This window comes from Elephas maximus, chromosome 6 (genome assembly GCF_024166365.1).
Source record: "Elephas maximus indicus isolate mEleMax1 chromosome 6, mEleMax1 primary haplotype, whole genome shotgun sequence".
Lineage (NCBI taxonomy): Eukaryota > Metazoa > Chordata > Mammalia > Proboscidea > Elephantidae > Elephas > Elephas maximus.
Genome location: NC_064824.1, coordinates 72,499,251 through 72,518,541, shown reverse-complemented (window position 1 = coordinate 72,518,541; position 19,291 = coordinate 72,499,251). Strand labels below are relative to the sequence as shown.

Genomic DNA, 19,291 nt, shown 5'->3' with positions numbered 1-19,291 from the left:
TATGCCTCCTGCTTCATCAGTAAAATAAAGATACTATCTCTTGGGGCTGTTAGAATCTAATAAAACAATGTTTAAAGCATTCTGCACAGTGCATGGAATATAGTACACACTCCAAAGTTCTCACAAAAAGCTTATTCGTGACATGGAGAGGACTTGGTTGGTGATCCCTACAGCAACAGCAGCCACCTCCTCGTAAAACCCTGCAGTGTCAAGAGCCATCAAGCTGCACTGGGTGAACTAAACTGTCTAGCTGGGATTGCAAGGGAAGCTTGCCGCCTAGTTAGAAAGGCACCTAGCCCGCTGAGAAGGGAGTCTTCTTTTTACCCTGGTGGCTCAGTGATTATGAGCTACGCTGCTAACTAAAAGGTCGGCAGTTGGGATCCACCACTCCTTGGAAACCCTAGGGGGCAGTTGTACTCTGTCCTATAGGGTCACTATGAGTCAGAATCCACTCAACAGCAACTTTTTCAAAGAAGCCCTGGTGGCGCAATGGTTAAGCGCTCAGCTTCTAACCCAAAGGTCTGCTGATGGAGTTCACCCAGCAGCTCGTTGGGAGAAATACCTGGCGATCTGCTCCTGTAACGGTTACAGCCTAGAAAACCCTGTGGGCAGTTCTTTCCTAACACACGGGGTCACTGTGCCTGAATCAACTTGACCCCACACAACAACACATTTTCAACATTCGACAAATGTTGAACATCTGTCTGTGCCAGGAACCATACAGCTGGGAAAAAAATAGACAGTGTCTACGCTCTCCTGGAGCTGACATTCTATTTTATAGTGCTCTGTGTTTTCAGAAGCATCACAACGTTTGATCCTCACAAATACAGTTAGAGTGAGAATTACCATCTCCATAACACAGACAAGAAAATCGATGCAAAAAAGTTTACGTAACTCCAAATAGAGTTCACAGAAAGTAAAGGGCTCGAACTTCAAGCACCTTCTGCAGAAGGGCAGCCGTCACCCACTCCAAACTACGAAGCCCACGCCACTGTGATCAGAGTCCCTCTGTCAAGCGACGCCGCGCCGCAATCCAAGCCTTCCACCTTCTTACCTCAATTACGCACGCCCCTCATCCGGCCTCGCAGCTTTCCGCAAGTGAAAAGTGGAAGGGGCGAGGTGGGCGGGCAGAGACGCGAGTTGCCGGAAGCTGTCACCTTTGACCTCGGAAGCTCCCGCTGCCACCGGAGTCGCAGTTCCGGTTAGGCGACGGAGTTTGTTTACGTTGCTCACAGATCTAGAGGCTATCGCGCTTCAAAATGGGAAAATCTTTCGCCAACTTCATGTGCAAGAAGGACTTTCATCCCGCCTCCAAATCCAATATCAAAAAAGTAAGTAAGGTGGACGCGGGAGGGATCTGGCCCACGGCGGCTGCATTTCCAGGGGCTCCTAGAGATGAGAGTGATGGTGTCCGTGGGATCCCTGAGGCATCGTCTGTTATCAGGGCCCAAAGCCCTAGTGCTGTCGTCCTTCTCCGTTGAGAAACTAGCTGACGAAACTTGTCCACAACGTTTATTCTACATCAGCGAGGAAACCGGCGACCTTCGACGCTTTTGTCAGCTAGAGACTAAATCCTTAAGATGCGAAGACTACTATTAGGGTTTCTTAATGCTTCCCTCATCAGATTCAGGTTTTGTCTTTTCGGATCCCAGGGGAACGCGGCTTCTGAACTCTGCTGTCTTGCACAAAGATGACTACCTATTTAAGATAGTTCTTAAAAGGGAAGTAAATGCACTCCTTGGTTCCACTCTTTTTCTCACCCGGCAATATAGTGTTTGTCTGATGACCTCATTGAAGCTTAGCGTCTTTAATAATCAATGACAGGTCTACTAGGTGCAGTACAGAAAGACCATACTGAATAATCCGATCATTATATGGGAAGCAAAGTGAAGTAGACTATGGCCTTTGGAGTCAGGCCTGGATTCTAGTTATTTCAGCACAGTCGGTTTTAGCCTTGAGACCTTGGACGAAATATTTCATATCACTGATTCTCAGTCTCCTAATCTGTAAATTAAGAATGATCAATATCAATTGTCTTGATGTGTAAGATTGTTGTGAGAATTAAATGAGTTGGTGGAGATAAAGGACTTGAAACAAAGTAGGTATCTAGCACTGTGCCAGCCACATTGAGGAAGTGCTTTAATAAAATACTACTAATTGAAAACCCTGGTGGTGTAGTGGTTAAGTGCTACGGCCACTTAAACCAAAAGGTTAGCAATTGGAATCCATCAGGCGTTCCTTGGGAACTCTATGAGGCAGTTTTGCTCTCTCCTGTAGGGTCGCTATGAGTCAGAGTCGATTTGATGGCAACAGGTTTGGTTTTTTTGTTTTGTTTTGTTTTTTAAATTGCTCCTATACACGTGTTTGTGGTAATTAGCTTTTACGGTTTTTTTTTTTTTAACCATTATAGTTATGAGACTTTGTTGTACCACCCTCACTGTCTAGACCAGTATTTCTCAACCTTTAATTCTTGTCCTTCTAAAGAACTTTGTTAGACACTTTTTCCTGATTGTTACCCACCCATACACATGAAATTTTAATACTCAGATATACTGTGTATCTGTTTATGTACCGTATGTTTATCTGTGCTTTTACGTAAAGAGTTTTTTTTAATTAATTTTTATTAAGCTTCAAGTGAACATTTACCATTCCAATCAGTCTGTCACATGTAAGTTTACATACATCTTACTCCCTTCTCCCACTTGCTCTCCCCCTATTGAGTCAGCCCTTTCAGTCTCTCGTTTCGTGCCAATTTTGCCGTCTTCCCTCTCTCTCTATCTTCCCATCCCCCCTCCAGTCAAGAGTTGCCAACACACTCTCCAGTGTCCACCTGATTTAATTAGCTCACTCTTCATCAGCATCTCTCTCCCCCCTCCGCTGACCAGTCGTTTTCATGCCTGATGAGTTGTCTTCGGGGATGGTTCCTGTCCTGTGCCATCAGAAGGTCTGGGGAGCATTGCCTCTGGGATTCCTCTAGTCGCAGTCATACCATTAACTATGGTCTTTTTTATGAGAATTTGGGGTCTGTATCCCATTGGTCTCCTGCTCCCTCAGGAGTTGTCTGTTGTGCTCCCTGACAAGGCAGACATCGATTGTGGCCAGGCATCATCTAGTTCTTCTGGTCTCAGGATAATGTAGGTCTCTGGTTCATGTGGCCCTTTCTGTCTCTTGGGTTCTTAGTTGTCGTGTGACCTTGGTGTTCTTCCTTTGCCTTTGCTCCAGGTGGGTTGAGACCAATTGATGTATCTTAGATGGCCGCTTGTTGGCATTTAGGGCCCCAGATGCCACATTTCAAAGTGGGATGCAGAATGTTTTCATAATAGAATTGTTTTGCCCATTGACTTAGAAGTCCCCTCAAACCATGTTCCCCAGACCCCAGCCCCGCTCCGCTGACCTTTGAAGCTTTCATTTTATCCCAGAAACCTCTTTGCTTTTAGTCCAGTCCAATTAGACTGACCTTCCTTGTATTGAGTGTTGTCTTCCCCTTCACCCAAAGCAGTTCTTATCTACTAATTGATCAATAAAAAACCCTCTCCCTCCCTCCCTCCCGCCCTCCCCGCTTTGTAACCACAAAAGTATGTGTTCTTCTCCGTTTTTTCTATTTCTCAAGATCTTATAATAGTGGTCTTATACAATATTTGTCCTTTTGCCTCTGACTCATTTCGCTCAGCATAATGCCTTCCAGATTCCTCCATGTTATGAAATGTTTCACAGATTCGTCACTGTTCTTTATCGATGCGTAGTATTCGATTGTGTGAATATACCACAATTTACCCATTCATCCGTTGATGGACACCTTGGTTGCTTCCAGCTTTTTGCTATTGTAAACAGAGCTGCAATAAACATGGGTGTGCATATATCTGTTTGTGTGAAGGCTCTTGTATCTCTAGGGTATATTCCGAGGAGTGGGATTTCTGGGTTGTATGGTAGTTCTATTTCTAACTGTTTAAGATAACGCCAGATGGATTTCCAAAGTGGTTGTACCATTTTACAATCCCACCAGCAGTGTATGAGAGTTCCAATCTCTCCGCAGCCTCTCCAACATTTATTATTTTGTGTTTTTTGGAATAATGCCAGTCTAGTTGGTGTGAGACGGAATCTCATTGTAGTTTTAATTTGCATTTCTCTAATGGCTAATGATCGGGAGCATTTTCTTATGTGTCTGTTGGCTGCCTGAATATCTTCTTTAGTGAAATGTGTGTTCATATCCTTTGCCCACTTCTTGATTGGGTTGTTTGTCTTTTTGTGGTTGAGTTTTGACAGAATCGTGTAGATTTTAGAGATCAGGCGCTGGTCTGAGATGTCATAGCTGAAAATTCTTTCCCAGTCTGTAGGTGGTCTTTTTACTCTTTTGGTGAAGTCTTTAGATGAGCATAGGTGTTTGATTTTTAGGAGTTCCCAGTTATCTGGTTTCTCTTCATCATTTTTGGTAATGTTTTGTATTCTGTTTATGCCTTGTATTAGGGCTCCTAACGTTGTCCCTATTTTTTCTTCCATGATCTTTATCGTTTTAGTCTTTATGTTTAGGTCTTTGATCCACTTGGAGTTAGTTTTTGTCCATGGTGTGAGGTATGGGTCCTGTTTCATTCTTTTGCAAATGGATATCCAGTTATGCCAGCACCATTTGTTAAAAAGACTATCATTTCCCCAATTGACTGACGCTGGTCCTTTGTCAAATATCAGCTGCTCATACATAAGGATGGATTTATATCTGGGTTCTCAATTCTGTTCCATTGGTCTATGTGCCTGTTATTGTACCAGTACCAGGCTGTTTTGACTACTGTAGCTGTATAATAGGTTCTGAAATCAGGTAGAGTGAGGCCTCCCACTTTCTTCTTCTTTTTCAGTAATGCTTTGCTTATCCGGGGGTTCTTTCCCTTCCATATGAAATTTGTGATTTGTTTCTCTATCCCCTTAAAATATGACATTGGTATTTGGATTGGAAGTGCGTTATATGTATAGATGGCTTTTGGTAGAATAGACATTTTTACTATGTTAAGTCTTCCTATCCATGAGCAGGGTATGTTTTTCCACTTAAGTATGTCCTTTTGAATTTCTTGTAGCAGAGTTTTATAGTTTTCTTTGTATAGGTCTTTTATATCCTTGGTAAGATTTATTCCTAAGTATTTTATCTTCTTGGGGGCTACTGTGAATGGTATTGATTTGGTTATTTCCTCTTCAGTGTTCTTTTTGTTGATGTAGAGGAATCCAAGTGATTTTTGTATGTTTATTTTATAACCTGAGACTCTTCCAAACTCTTCTATTAGTTTCAGTAGTTTTCTGGAGGATTCCTTAGGGTTTTCCATGTATACGATCATGTCATCTGCAAATAGTGATAGCTTTACTTCCTCCTTGCCAATCTGGATACCCTTTATTTCTTTGTCTAGCCTAATTGCCCTGGCTAGGACTTCAAGTACGATGTTGAATAAGAGCGGTGATAAAGGGCATCCTTGTCTGGTTCCCGTTCTGAAGGGAAATGCTTTCAGGTTCTCTCCATTTAGAGTGATATTGGCTGTTGGCTTTGCATAGATGCCCTTTATTATGTTGAGGAATTTTCCTTCAATTCCTATTTTGGTAAGAGTTTTTATCATAAATGGGTGTTGAACTTTGTCAAATGCCTTTTCTGCATCTATTGATAAGATCATGTGTTTTTTGTCTTTTGTTTTATTTATGTGATGGATTACATTAATGGTTTTTCTGATATTAAACCAGTCTTGCATACCTGGTATAAATCCACTTGATCAGGGTGAATTATTTTTTTGATGTGTTGTTGGATTCTATTGGCTAGAATTTTGTTGAGGATTTTTGCATCTATGTTCATGAGGGATATAGGTCTATAATTTTCTTTTTTTGTAATGTCTTTACCTGGTTTTGGTATCAGGGAGATGGTAGCTTCATAGAATGAGTTGGGTAGTATTCCGTCTTTTTCTATGCTTTGAAATACCTTCAGTAGTAGTGGTGTTAAGTCTTCTCTGAAGGTTTGGTAGAACTCTGCAGTGAAGCTGTCTGGGCCAGGACTTTTTTTTGTTGGGAGTTTTTTGATTACCGTTTCAATCTCTTTTTTTGTTATGGGTCTATTTAGTTGTTCTACTTCTGAATGTGTTAGTTTAGGTAGGTAGTATTTTTCCAAGAATTTATCCATTTCTTCTAGGTTTTCAAATTTGTTAGAGTACAATTTTTCATAGTAATCTGAAATGATTCTTTTAATTTCATTTGGCTCTGTTGTGATGTGGTCCTTCTCGTTTCTTATTCAGGTTATTTGTTTCCTTTCCTGTTTTTCTTTAGTCAGTCTAGCCAATGGTTTATCAATTTTGTTAATTTTTTCAAAGAACCAGCTTTTGGCTTTGTTAATTCTTTCAATTGTTTTTCTGTTCTCTAGTTCAGCTCTAATTTTTATTATTTGTTTTCTTCTGGTGCCTGATGGGTTCTTTTGTTGCTCACTTTCTATTTGTTCAAGTTGTCGGGACAGTTCTCTGATTTTGGCTCTTTCTTCTTTTTGTATGTGTGCATTTATCGATATAAATTGGCCTCTGAGCACTGCTTTTGCTGTGTCCCAGAGGTTTTGATAGGAAGTATTTTCATTCTCGTTGCTTTCTAAGAATTTCCTTATTCCCTCCTTGATGTCTTCTATAACCCAGTCTTTTTTCAGGAGGGTATTGTTCATTTTCCAAGTATTTGATTTCTTTTCCCTAGTTTTTCTGTTATTGATTTCTAGCTTCATTGCCTTGTGGTCTGAGAAGATGCTTTGTAATATTTCAGTGTTTTGGATTCTGCAAAGATTTGTTTTGTGACCTAATATGTGGTCTATTCTAGAGAATGTTCCATGTGCACTAGAAAAAAAAGTATATTTTGCAGCAGTTGGGTGGAGGGTTCTGTATAAGTCAATGAGGTCAAGTTGGTTGATTGTTGTAAGTAGGTCTTCCGTGTCTCTATTGAGCTTCTTACTGGATGTCCTGTCCTTCTCCGAAAGTGGTGTGTTGAAGTCTCCTACTATAAATGTGGAGGTGTCTATTTCAGTTTTCAATTCTGTTAAAATTTGATTTATGTATCTTGCAGCTCTGTCATTGGGTGCATAAATATTTAATATGGTTATGTCTTCCTGATCAATTGTCCCTTTTATCATTATAGAGTGTCCTTCTTTATCCTTTGTGGCGGATTTAAGTCCAAAGTCTATTTTGTCAGAAATTAATATTGCTACTCCTCTTCTTTTTTGCTTATTATTTGCTTGATATATTTTTTTCCATCCTTTGAGTTTTAGTTTGTTTGTGTCTCTAAGTCTAAGGTGTGTCTCTTGTAGGCAGCATATAGATGGATCGTGTTTCTTTATCTAGTCCGTGACTCTCTGTCTCTTTATTGGTGCATTTAGTCCATTTACATGCAGCGTAATTATAGATAAATAAGTTTTTAGTGCTGTCATTTTGATGCCTTTTCATGTGGGTTGTTGGCCATTTCATTTTTCCACACACTTTTTTGTGCTGAGATGTTTTTCTTAGTGGATTGTGAGATCCTCATTTTCATAATGTTTATGTTAGTTGAGTCGTTACGTTTTTCTTGGCTTTTTTCTTGAGTTATGGAATTGCTATTCCTTTTTGTGGTTACCTTGTTATTTACCCCTATTTTTCTAAGTAAAAACCTAACTTGTATCGTTCTATATCGCCTTGTATCACTCTCCATCTGGCAGTTCAATGCCTCCTATATTTAGTCCCTCTTTTTGATTATTGTGATCGTTTATCTATTGATTTTCATGATTCCCTGTTATGTGTATTATTTTGTTTATTTATTTATTTTTTAGAATTAATCTTAATTTGTTTGTTTTTGTGCTTTCCCTATTTGAGTTGCGTTGATATCAGGACATTCTGTTTTGTGACCTTGTATTGTGCTGGTACCTGATATTATTGGTCATCAGGTCAAACAATCTCCTTTAGCATTTCTTGCAGTCTTGGTTTAGTTTTTGCAAATTCTCTAAACTTGTGTTTATCTGTAAATATCTTAATTTCTCCTTCATCTTTCAGAGAGAGTTTTGCTGGATATATGATCCTTGGTTGGCAGTTTTTCTCCTTCAGTGCTCTGTATACGTCGTCCCATTCCCTTCTTGCCTGCATGGTTTCTGCTGAGTAGTCTGAACTTATTCTTATTGATTCTCCCTTGAAGGAAACCTTTCTTTTCTCCCTGGCTGCTTTTAAAATTTTCTGTTTGTCTTTGGTTTTGGCAAGTTTGATGATAATATGTCTTGGTGTTTTTCTTTTTGGATCAATCTTAAATGGGGTTCGATGAGCATCTTGGATAGATATCCTTTCGTCTTTCATGATGTCAGGGAAGTTTTCTGTCAGGAGTTCTTCAACTATTTTCTCTGTGTTTTCTGTCCCCCCTCCCTGTTCTGGGACTCCAGTCACTCGCAAGTTATCCTTCTGGATAGAGTCCCACATGATTCTTAGGGTTTCTTCATTTTTTTTAATTCTTTTATCTGATTTTTTTTCAGCTATGTTGGCGTTGATTCCCTGGTCCTCCAGAAGTCCCAGTCTACATTCTAATTGCTCGAGTCTGCTCCTCTGAGTTCCTATTGCGTTGTCTAATTCTGTAATTTTATTGTTAATCTTTTGGATTTCTACATGCTGTCTCTCTATGGATTCTTGCAACCTATTAATTTTTCCACTATGTTCTTGAATAATCTTTTTGAGTTCTTCAACAGTTTTATCAGTGTGTTCCTTGGCTTTTTCTGCAGTTAGCCTGATTTCATTTGTGATGTCTTTAAGCATTCTGTAAATTAGTTTTTTATATTCTGTATCTGATAATTCCAGGATTGTATCTTCATTTGGGAAAGATTTTGATTCTTTTGTTTGGGGGGTTGGAGAAGCTGTCATGGGCTGTTTCTTTATGTGGTTTGATATGGACTGCTGTCTCCGAGCCATCACTGGGCAACTAGTTTTTCCAGGTAATCAGCTAAAAAAAAATGCAGTCAGATCCCTATCTGAATTCTCCCTCTGGCTCAGGGTATTCGGATGTTAATGGAGCCGCCTGGGGAGGGTCGGGGAGGGATCAGAGAGCTAGGAGTCTAGCACCTCAGAATATAGAGCTGATTCCCGTGTTCACGCTCTGCCCGCACCTGCCAATATCCCAGCAGGACGGCTCCCCATCTGGGACGCTGCTCTCCCCGCTCCAAGACCAGTCACTTCCTCTTGGGGACTTCTCCCTCCGGCGCGCAGCTCCGATTGCGTGAACTGGGTGGGCGTGCCCGCACGAACGGCTGGGCCCGCCCCCGGGGTCAATTCAGGGAAATATAACTGGTCCCCGCGCTCACGCCCCGCCCGCGCCTGCCACAATCCCAGCGGGACGGCTCCCCAGCTGGGACGCTGCTCTCCCTGCTCCGAGACCAGTCACTTCCTCCTGGGGACTTCTCCCTCCGGTGCGCCGCACCGCTCGTGGGCACTGGGTGGGCGTCGTCCTCACAAACAGCTGGGCCCGCCCCCCGGGGTCTATTCAGGGGAACGCACTCACGCCCCACCCGCACCTGCCAAAATCCCAGCGGGATGGCTCCCCGGCTGGGATGCTGCTCTCCCCGCTCCGAGACCAGTCACTTCCTCCCGGGGACTTCTCCCTCCGGTGCGCCGCACTGCTCGCGCGAACTGGGTGGGTGTCACCCGCACGAACGGCTGGGCCCACCCCCGGGGTCGCTTTAGGGAAATATAGCTGATCCCCACGCTCGTGCCACGCCTGCCTCCCGCCAGACTCCCGGCGGGACGGCTCCCCGGCTGGTACGCTGCTTTCCCTGCTCCAAGATCAGTCACTGCCTCCCGGGTGCTTCTCCTACCGGCTGCGCCGCTACGCCGCCTGCGCCAACCAGCTAGGCTCCCTCCCGGGATGAGTTCGGAGGGTAGGGCTGGGCCCCTTGTCTGTGCCATCTGCCCCCCCTGGGCTCTGCCCCAGATCGGGCTCCGAAGGTCACCTGCCTGGTACGCTGGCTCCTGGTTCTGAAAACGATCGCTGTCTGCCCATATTTGTTCGTTCTCCGTCTCTAAGTCTGTGTTTGTTGTTCAGAGTTCGTAGATTGTTATGTATGTGATCGATTCACTTGTTTTGCCGAGTCTTTGTTGCAAGAGGGATCTGCGGTAGCGTCCACCTAGTCCGTCATCTTGGCCCCGCCTCCTCAAGAGTTTTTTTTTTTTTTTTTTACCTCCTTCGAAGAACTTAAGTTTTGCCCCCCGCCTTGGGGGGAGCACTATTACCCTTGTTGAGAATGTGTGCTCTAGAAAAGGGCTTCTCTACCCCAGCACTATTGCTATTTGGGGCTAGATAATTCTTTGTTTGGGGTGGGAGGGAGGCTGTCCTGTGCATTATAGGATCTACTCACTAGATGCCAGTAGCACCCTCCAGTTGTGACAACCAAAAATGTCTCCAGGGGGAGAGGGCAAAAGTGCACAGCTTGAGAACCACTGCCCTAAACAGACCAGTCTTAACAAATAACTCATACCAGTAGCTTAGGAATGCAGCCCGTTATTATGAAACAGAGGAGCGAACTGATTTGTTTGGAAATCAGGCAGGCATCCTTATTCTAACTTGCAAGCAGGAGAGCTAGTTGGCGAAATAGTGAAGTGTTAGGAAGGTCTTAAAATGTGGGTTGCCTAAGGATGAAAAGAACAGGAGGAAATATTGATGACATACATGCTAGAAAACTTGGCAGAATAAATTGTACTTTAGGTTTTAGTTGGTGAGTTTGTTCTAGTACTGACTAACTAGAATCTCATTTATTTCAGCAACATTTTGTCCTGTTTTTATACCTTGAAGGAACCTTAGTAATCATCCAGCCCCATTTCCTTATTTTATGAATGAGGAGGCAGATTTGCCAAGGGTTACACAGGGTCGGGCCAGAACTAGGATCTAGGACCCTTCATCATGTCCAGTGTTTTTTCTACAACAGACTGTGTTTTTGCATGGTTGCAAATATGGATGAGAGAGGCTTCATAGATGCTTTAGTTTTATGATTTCTTGTATTGATAGAATTTGAAGGTTTCCTTTTGTTTGCTCTGTTTAAATTTAGAGACAAATATACGCAAGAAGTCATAATTTTCTACTTGAAATTTTTGCTTTTAGCTGTATAAAATTCAGTGAAACAGCTTTCTTACAAGGACAAAAAAATGCAGAGAATAACTTTTGCAAACCTGCTATGAGAAATCCTGTAAAGGAGTTACAGACTTAGTAGTTACTATTTCATGTTTCTCATCTGTGTGAAATGTACCAAATGTACAACTGGCCTCTTTAATCTGTTCCCTGCCTTTTCTAGGATGGAGAAGAATGAGGTGGTTTTGGTTATCGACCTTTCTGCATAGTTACACCTTATTGGGGGAAGAAGGTAATTTTTGGCCTTCTTTATTAACCAAAGGATAAAGGACATATTTTAAATGAACATAAACAGAAATGGAAGAAACAAAAGATTTTCATCAAAGAGTGGAAATCAGAATTCCACTGTGAAAATTCTAATTGTTAAGTTAGGTACATTGGGCTTATTAAAGTTCGGTAGGTCTTCAGGTCTCGTTTGTTCACCGAAAATATGAGTGACTGCTAACTATCTGCTCGTCATTGTGTTATCAGTTATGTCACAGGTACATGGTTTAGGTAGCATTTTTTCTTGGCAGGATTTTGTCGATAAAGGAAACAGTTAATTTACATCCTGGTGCAAGCTCCTTACCTCCTTGTGGCCTGGTAAACAGTTCACAAACCTGCTACAGTGAGTAGCGCCACTGTAAACTACTCCCTGTTTATGGCACTCTCGCCTACTCTGGCGGGAATACGATGGTACTCCATTGTATGAATATACCACATTTTACTTATCCACTCATCAGGGGATGGGCTTTGGGTTATTTCCATAAAATAGTCTTTTGAAAGCACAAATTTGGTGTCTTTTTTGGAAATAGTGGTGGTGCCTGAAAAAGAAGATGAATGTAATCAGTGTCTCTGCAGTGTACACATAAAAAATGTTGAATTGGCAAATGTTTTGTTAGATACATATTTGCCACACACACACACAAATCTGATCTCTTCTGGCTAGTTATTAAAATAATACAAAATCAAGTCTAAGTAATCTGGCTCCAGCTTATTTCTCTTTCTTTATCCCTTACTGCTATTCTCTCACCTCAGATATTCAAGTAATATCAAACTACTTACTTTCTATTATTTTACACCTTTGGGTCTTTGCCTGAATGGTTCCCTCTCTGGGTAATATCTTGCCCTGTTTTTTCATTGGCAGCATTTTTGGTTTTTTTTTTTTAATTATTGTATTTCAGATGAAGGTTTACAGAACAAAACTAGTTTCTCATCAAATAGTTAATACACACATTGTTCTATGACATTGGTTAACAACCCCACAACATGTCAACACTCTCGCTTCTCACCAGCTTTCCTGTTCCCTCCTGCCTTCCAGTCCCTGCCCCAGGGCTGGTGCGCCCCTTTAGTCTTGTTTTGTTCCATGGGCCTCTTCAATCTTTGGCTGAAGGGTGAGCCTCAGGAATGACCTAATTACTGAGCTGAAAGGGTGTCCGAGGGCCATACTCTCAGGTTTTCTCCAGTCTGTCAGGCCAGCAAGTCTGGTCTTTATTTTTGAGTTAGAATTTTGTTCTACATTTTTCTCCAGCTCTGTCCGGGACCCTGTATTGTGATCCCCATCAGAGCAGTTGGAAACCCTGGTGGTGTAGTGGTCAAGAGCTACAGCTGCTAACCAAAAGGTCAGCAGTTTGAATCCACCAGGCGCTCCTTGGAAACTCTATGGGGCAGTTCTACCTGGTCCTATAGGGTCACTATGAGTCAGAATTAACTCGAAGGTACACAACACCATGCACACAGCACACATCAGAGCAGTCAGTGGTAGCCAGGTACCATCTAGTTGTACTAGACTCAGTTTGGTGGAGGCCGTGGTAGATGTGGTGCATTAGTCCTTTAGACTAATCTTTCCCATGTATCTTTAGTTTTCTTCACTCTTCCTTGCTCCCAAAGGGGTGAGACCAGTAGAGTATCCTAGATGGCTGCTCACAGGCTTTTAAAATCCCAGATACTACTCACCAAAATAGAATGTAGAACATATTTTTTATAAACTATGTTATGCCTCATTGACAAAGCTTTGATCTTTAAAACCTTTCTAAATGTGTGAGGTTACTTGCATACGTTATTCCTTTCAGCAGAGTTTGTAATAGAAAAAGCTTGGGAATTTCTTAAATGCCTATCAGTACACTGGGAGGCTCCCTCCCTGGCCCCTCAAAGTTAATCACTGTCTTGTTGTGTTCTTTACCTTGTACATATTTCTTTTGCACAAATCTCTAACTTCTTGTTATTTATTTACATGATTCATATCTCTTCTAGTTAGGAAATAGTTTAAACGTACAGAAAAGTTAGTATGATTTTCCGTTAACAGGTTCTGAGCATTTTGAAGGTAGGAATATGTTTTGTTTTTGTTTTATTACTTGTTAGTCCATGCTAAACCCAAAAACCAAACTCACTGCCGTCGAGTCGATTCCAACTCATAGCGACCCTATAGGACAGATTAGAACTGCCCCATAGAGTTTCCAAGGAGCACCTGGAAGATTTGAACTGCAGACCTCTTGGTTAGCAGCCGTAGCACTTAACCACTACGCCACCGGGGTTTCCTATTCCATGATAAGTAGTCAATAAATACTGGAGCACTTGAGCAATTGAGACTAGTGAAATAACTATAAAATCTAAAGCTTTAAATAAATGGTAGTTATTCTATTAGAGGAGCCCTGGTAGCATGTTGGTTAAGAGCTAGGCTGCTAACTAAAAGGTCAGAGTTCAAATCCAACAGCTACTCCTTGGAAACCCTATGGGGCAGGTCTGCTCTGTCCTATAGGGTCGCTATGAGTCAGAATCAACTCGATGGCAACAGGTTTGGTTTTTGATATTCTGTTAGAAGTAATATATTATTCATTAGATTATGTTATTCTACTGGGCAGTGAAGGATTGCATTTTTCTCTTGCACTGTTTGCATTTTGAGCTTCAGTGAAAATCCAAACATTTACTGCCTACCCCACATGTAGGTTTTTTTCCACCATGACATTACATTGGTAAGTGTGGAGTCAGTGAAAGAAACTTTCAAAAATTTATGCCAAAGTAAAATTCTGGCATATTCTGCCCAGGATTGTCTTTCATTGCTATTTTTGCTTTTATCTTCCTATTTAATCTTTCTTGCCACATCTTAAACTGTGACCCTATGGAACCTTCCTATCTCCAAGCTACTAAAATGTTAGGAACTAAAAGTGTCAGGACTTGTCTGAATTCCTGAGGGATACCAATCAATATCAGCACAAAGCTGGTTTCTATGAGGTGGAGGTCAGACATACCTCCACTCACCAGTTTCTTCACCATTTCTGACACTAGCCATTGCTCCCACAGTACCCTACGCCTCTCTGCTGGGTTCAGTAATTTGTTGCAATGGCCACACAAAACTCGCAAACCATACCCACATCATGTGGTTTATTAGGGAAGTAATAGGCTACAACTTGGGATCAGGATCAGTTTGGAAGTAACAGGAGCAACTCAGGATCAGGATCAGGAAGCACGCAGGCATGGTTTAGAAGGCTCACCAAGAATATAGAGCACATTCCACCCTTCTTCAAGTGTAGGGCAGCTTCCAACCAGGACAGCTCTCTTAGCTGGTCTCGGCCGTGCATACCTCTCTGCCTTCAGCCTCCCTGCTGCTGGCCTCTCTGCTGCTAACTGGCCCAGCTCCTAGTCAGTATAATAGCCTATTTAGCCTTGCAGGCCCTCTCAACCCTCCAGCTCTGCCCCTGGGCCACTCTGCTGCCAGACCCTTCTGGGCCTCTCACTGTCTTATTGTTACAGCCTTTCCCTGTGTTAAAACTCTTTTAGAAGGTTCCCCTCTTAGAGACTCCAGGTCCAAACCACTCTGCTCCAGGCACTTCTTGGTTTTGAACTTCCATCTTTGCTTCTCTTCTACCTCTTTCTGCTCTCTAAAAACCTCTGTGAGTCTGGCCGAAAGTACTCCTCAGTTTCAAGGCATGGCTTTCCCAGCATGACCACAAACTGACCGATCCCCTTGGTGGACGACTACAAGTCACTCAGTCATATTGGGTGGATTTTCAAAGCCACTATTTTTGAATAGTAAGTTGACCAATCCCTGCAAGGTGTGTAAAATAATCACAGAACAGACTACTGCCTGGGGCCAGACAAAAAGTATCAGACCTTCGAATTGTATACAGCTTACCCAGGAAATGGCAATCAACCTGGGGAATCCCCTGTAACAACTCTCTGGGGTAGAAAACACCCCCCCCCCCCCCCGCCTTGCTTCTCCAAAGAACTAGGGCAAACATAACTCCTCAGGGTTTAGGGGGAAAAAAATCTCCCAAGCAGTTTTTCTAAAGAACCAAGGCAAAAGGCCACATAAAGGAACTCATTACAGCAGAGTGTCCTAAAATTTCCCTTCTTTAAACTTTATGTTTGGAAAGAAGGATTGACTTGCTGTTTGCATTGAATGGTTGTCAGTTGGTCTTTTATTCTAAAGCTGCTAGGGAGGCAGTGATACCTTTTAAACCTGGAAGTTACTTGATTAAATATCCTAGCATAAGCAGTGTGGGCTTTTACCTTCCCCACTGTTAATGATTCTGAGAATGTCACACAGGGACACATTTAGTCTGTGATTGTTGCCTCTGAGCAACTTCAGAACATTAAATCTCTGTTTCCTTTCTTGCCCCTCCCTTTTTTTTTTTTCCTTTTTCTGCAACTACCTTTCATTTCCTTCTTCTTCCTCCACCTTCTCCTCTATTTCTGCTCTGTTGGGTGTCAGTGACATTCAGTGGCATCTGTGGGCATTGTTTAACCCTACTGGTTGTACCCCATGCTAAAGATGTTATCTAGACTAGAGGTACTCCACTTAGAGAGATGGTTGTCCCGCTCCCCGAAATAATACAGGAATAGGGTGTAAGAGGCTATTGTCCTACCCATGCTCAGAGTAGTTCTCAGTTTTGAATTTTTGCCTGAAAGTTTAGCCATTTTGAATGATTGGATTTAAGGACTTATATCAAAGCGCAAGTAAGATTTTTTCAGGTGTTATTTTGTGATGGTGTATTATTATGACCAAAATGGTTTATGTTGTAAACTGTAAACAACAGCATTTTATATTTCATAAAAGAAAATCAGACTTCCTATTTAATTTAAATACAACTATTCAATTAAAATTTCTTGCTTCACTAATTTAGGTATGGATGGCAGAACAGAAAATATCATATGATAAGAAGAAACAAGAAGAATTAATGCAACAGTATCTTAAAGAACAAGAATCATATGATAATAGGTAAGAAATTCCACTATGTGGGTTTTTTTAGACTAATCAATTACATGACAGTGATCCCTTAATGAACCATAGATTAAGCTAGCTGTTTTTTAATTGAATGCCCAAACTATAGGAGTCGGTCCTTTCCCTGTGAAATATCTTCTTTACTTGTAGATGGCCACTTTTTACAATTTTATCTGTAATTCACATAAAATCCAGATTCATGTGACACAGGTACAGTCTGAGCAAGTTCCAAATTAATCGAAGCTTAGAAGAACAATAAAAGGCTACACTTGAACTACTGAGACCTCTTACAAAGATATTTCTTTAACATACAGTCAAATGAAACGATGCACAGGACACCTTCAAGAAGAAAAGTGAAGTATCTCTAGTTTAGCTGCATGTCATTGTTCTGTTAGTGGCAGAAGCATGTGGCTAAAGTTCTCCATTGGTTTCTTCTAGTTCAGTTCCTGCCATTTTAGCTATTGTCATTTCATGTTTATATTTGCAAGTCTAACACTGAAGCTAGTTTTTACTTCTCTTGCTTAATTAGCAAGTGAGTAGTGGTACCTTAGTCACAGTGACCGTACTCTTGAGTTAGAAGACTTATGCTTTAATCTGAAATTTTAGAACAGAACAGTAAATTTTCCACTTAGTCCTGTTTTTCATCAAAGCTGAAGTAACACTAAACTATCATTAAATACTCTGCTTAAAGCGTAATACTATATATCAAGAACAAAATTAAGTAAATAAAACTCTTCATTCAATTAACCACCTTTCTCACTAATTTTATTTAATCTGGTTAATTTTTATTTAGTACCTACTTCATGCGAGACAATAAATGGTGCTCTGTTGTTGTTGTTGTGTGCTTTCCAGTCGATTCTGACCATAGCGTTTTCTTGGCTGTAATCTTTATGGAAGTAGATCAACAGGTCTTTCTCCTGTAGAGCTGCTAGGTGGGATCAAACTACCAACCTTTCAGTTAGCAGCCGTGTGTTTAACTGTTGCACTGCTAGGGCTCCTTAATAGTTTGGTAGGGGCATATAAAAATGTCTAAAACGATTTACCTTCAAGAAAAGCTAGTAAGGGATATGTACATATAGTTCAAGGCCAAATATAATAACTGATGTATTAAAAACACTGCTTTAAAATAATGCAGCATGCTAATGCTAATATAAAAAAAAAATGCTAATATAGGACAGAATAATTCCATTTGGGAGAACAGGAGAAGCTACTTCATGAAAGAGGTGACATTTAAGCCGAACTAAGGATTTAAGGAGAATGATACAGATTTAGTTCAGTGTTTGTCACTGGAGGGCCATTATTATCTCCAAGGACATGTGGCAATGTCTGGAGACATTTTTGATGGTCATGACTCGGGGGTGGAGAGTGGTAGGGCACTGCAGGCATCCTAAAATACACAGGACAGTTACCACAACAAAGAATTATCTTGCCCAAAATGTCAATAGTGTCATTGTTGAAAATTCCTAGTTTAGACATAGTAAAAGTATAGTGTAAAAATGTAGAAAGTATTCAGGAAACAGCCAATAATTGATTAGAGGGATAAAAAGATAGTTGAGGTGGAAAAGTAGCTTTAAAACAGATCATAGTGTTTATATTTATTCTTTATCTTGAAAAAAAAGTTGCCACTTTTCCTTTTATAATTAATAGATATTTGAGGCTCTGTAGATACCCTGTTTCTCCTTGAACTTTTCCCCACTAATTTTAGCATTCATTGGTGGATCTTGCCTGCAATTATTACTGTGGTGTTCTAATGGTGATCTTCTGTTTCCCTCATTCCGTCTACATTTATTTATTTGAATTCCTCTGTGAGGAATTTTCCATTTTCCCCATATAGTTATTTATTCAATCATTTATTTTTATCAGAGTGGATTTATGGGTATTTATTTCATTCTGTGGGTTGTAATCCAATACCATCATTATTCCTTTTGCTGCTCAAATTGTTCTGATTTTAGCCATTAACAGCTCTGTCCCTTTGGCTCCTTTATCCATTTAACATGCCCCATTCTTTTTTTTCATCTCTTTCTTGTACCACAAGTTGGTCCAGATTTGTCTTGATTTTTCCCTTTCCAACACTGGAATGAACTAATTTTCTAAGGAACCCTGGTTCTTTTTATTAGAGAATAGTACTTAGAAACCAAGATCTGGGAACTAGGTGTGTTCCTGGCTACTAGGGTATTACTGCTTCTAGGTTTGTCATTTGAATGCAAATTTGTGAGCTATTGGTCATTTGCAGTGTTTTTTTTTTTCTTCTCATTCAGAAATGTTGTCCTTAATAGCCAATTCTCTTCTTTAGCAATCTTTTTTCCCCTTTTGTTAAGGTTTTCTGTCTTACGTATTTTTTAATATTTATGAATATTGATCCCTATATGCTTTTTTTTTTTTTTTTTTAAGGTGGCAGTCACATTTATTATAATACTGGCTGGATAAACAAGAGTTTAATGGGATGTCAAAAAAAAATGTGCAGGTTTTTAATTGAAATTAAAACAAAAATGCCAGTATCTTAGCTCTTACCTTTTATTTGGTAGATTTACTGAGCTTTGCACACAAAGTAGAAATTGATCTTACAGTTTTGACTTTAATTTTTTTATATCATTTTGTTTATTTTGTTTTTGTTGTTGAGAATATACCCAGCAAAGCATACACCATTTAGTTACATTCATTACATTCTTCATTCTTGAAGTTATGTAACCGTTCTCACTCTCCTTTTGAGTTGTTCCTCTTTGACTTTAATTTTTTGAGTGATATTAATTTAATGTAAGATAACTTACATACCCATTTAAAGTATACATTGATTTTAATTCTATCTATAGAGTTTTGAAGCCATTACCATAATCTAATATCAAAACATTTTCATCAACCCAAAAAGAAATCTTACACCCATTAGCAGTCACTCCCCATTCTCCCTGTTCTGCCTACCAGCCCTAGGCAACTACTAATTTACTTTCTTTCTCTATAGACGTACCTATTTTGGACATT

The 19,291-nt window shown here is 40.7% G+C and overlaps 2 protein-coding genes across 5 annotated transcripts in view; one reads left to right on the top strand and one right to left on the bottom strand.

The window, feature by feature from the left end:
- SCRN3 (secernin 3) overlaps positions 1-1,147 on the bottom strand; it is a 40,457-nt gene extending 39,310 nt beyond the window's left edge. For all 4 annotated transcript variants that reach the window (XR_007517863.1, XR_007517864.1, XR_007517865.1 and 1 more), the window contains exon 1: positions 1,055-1,147. The gene's annotated coding sequence lies outside the window, so the exon portion shown is untranslated. The remainder of the gene's footprint in view (positions 1-1,054) is intronic.
- A 33-nt stretch (positions 1,148-1,180) lies between these two features.
- Positions 1,181-19,291, top strand: part of CIR1 (corepressor interacting with RBPJ, CIR1) — a 44,881-nt gene continuing 26,770 nt past the window's right edge. The window contains exons 1-2 of the mRNA XM_049887468.1: positions 1,181-1,331; positions 16,218-16,312. Of these exons, the coding sequence (XP_049743425.1) occupies positions 1,260-1,331; positions 16,218-16,312 (167 nt within the window). The 5' untranslated portion in view covers positions 1,181-1,259. The remainder of the gene's footprint in view (positions 1,332-16,217; positions 16,313-19,291) is intronic.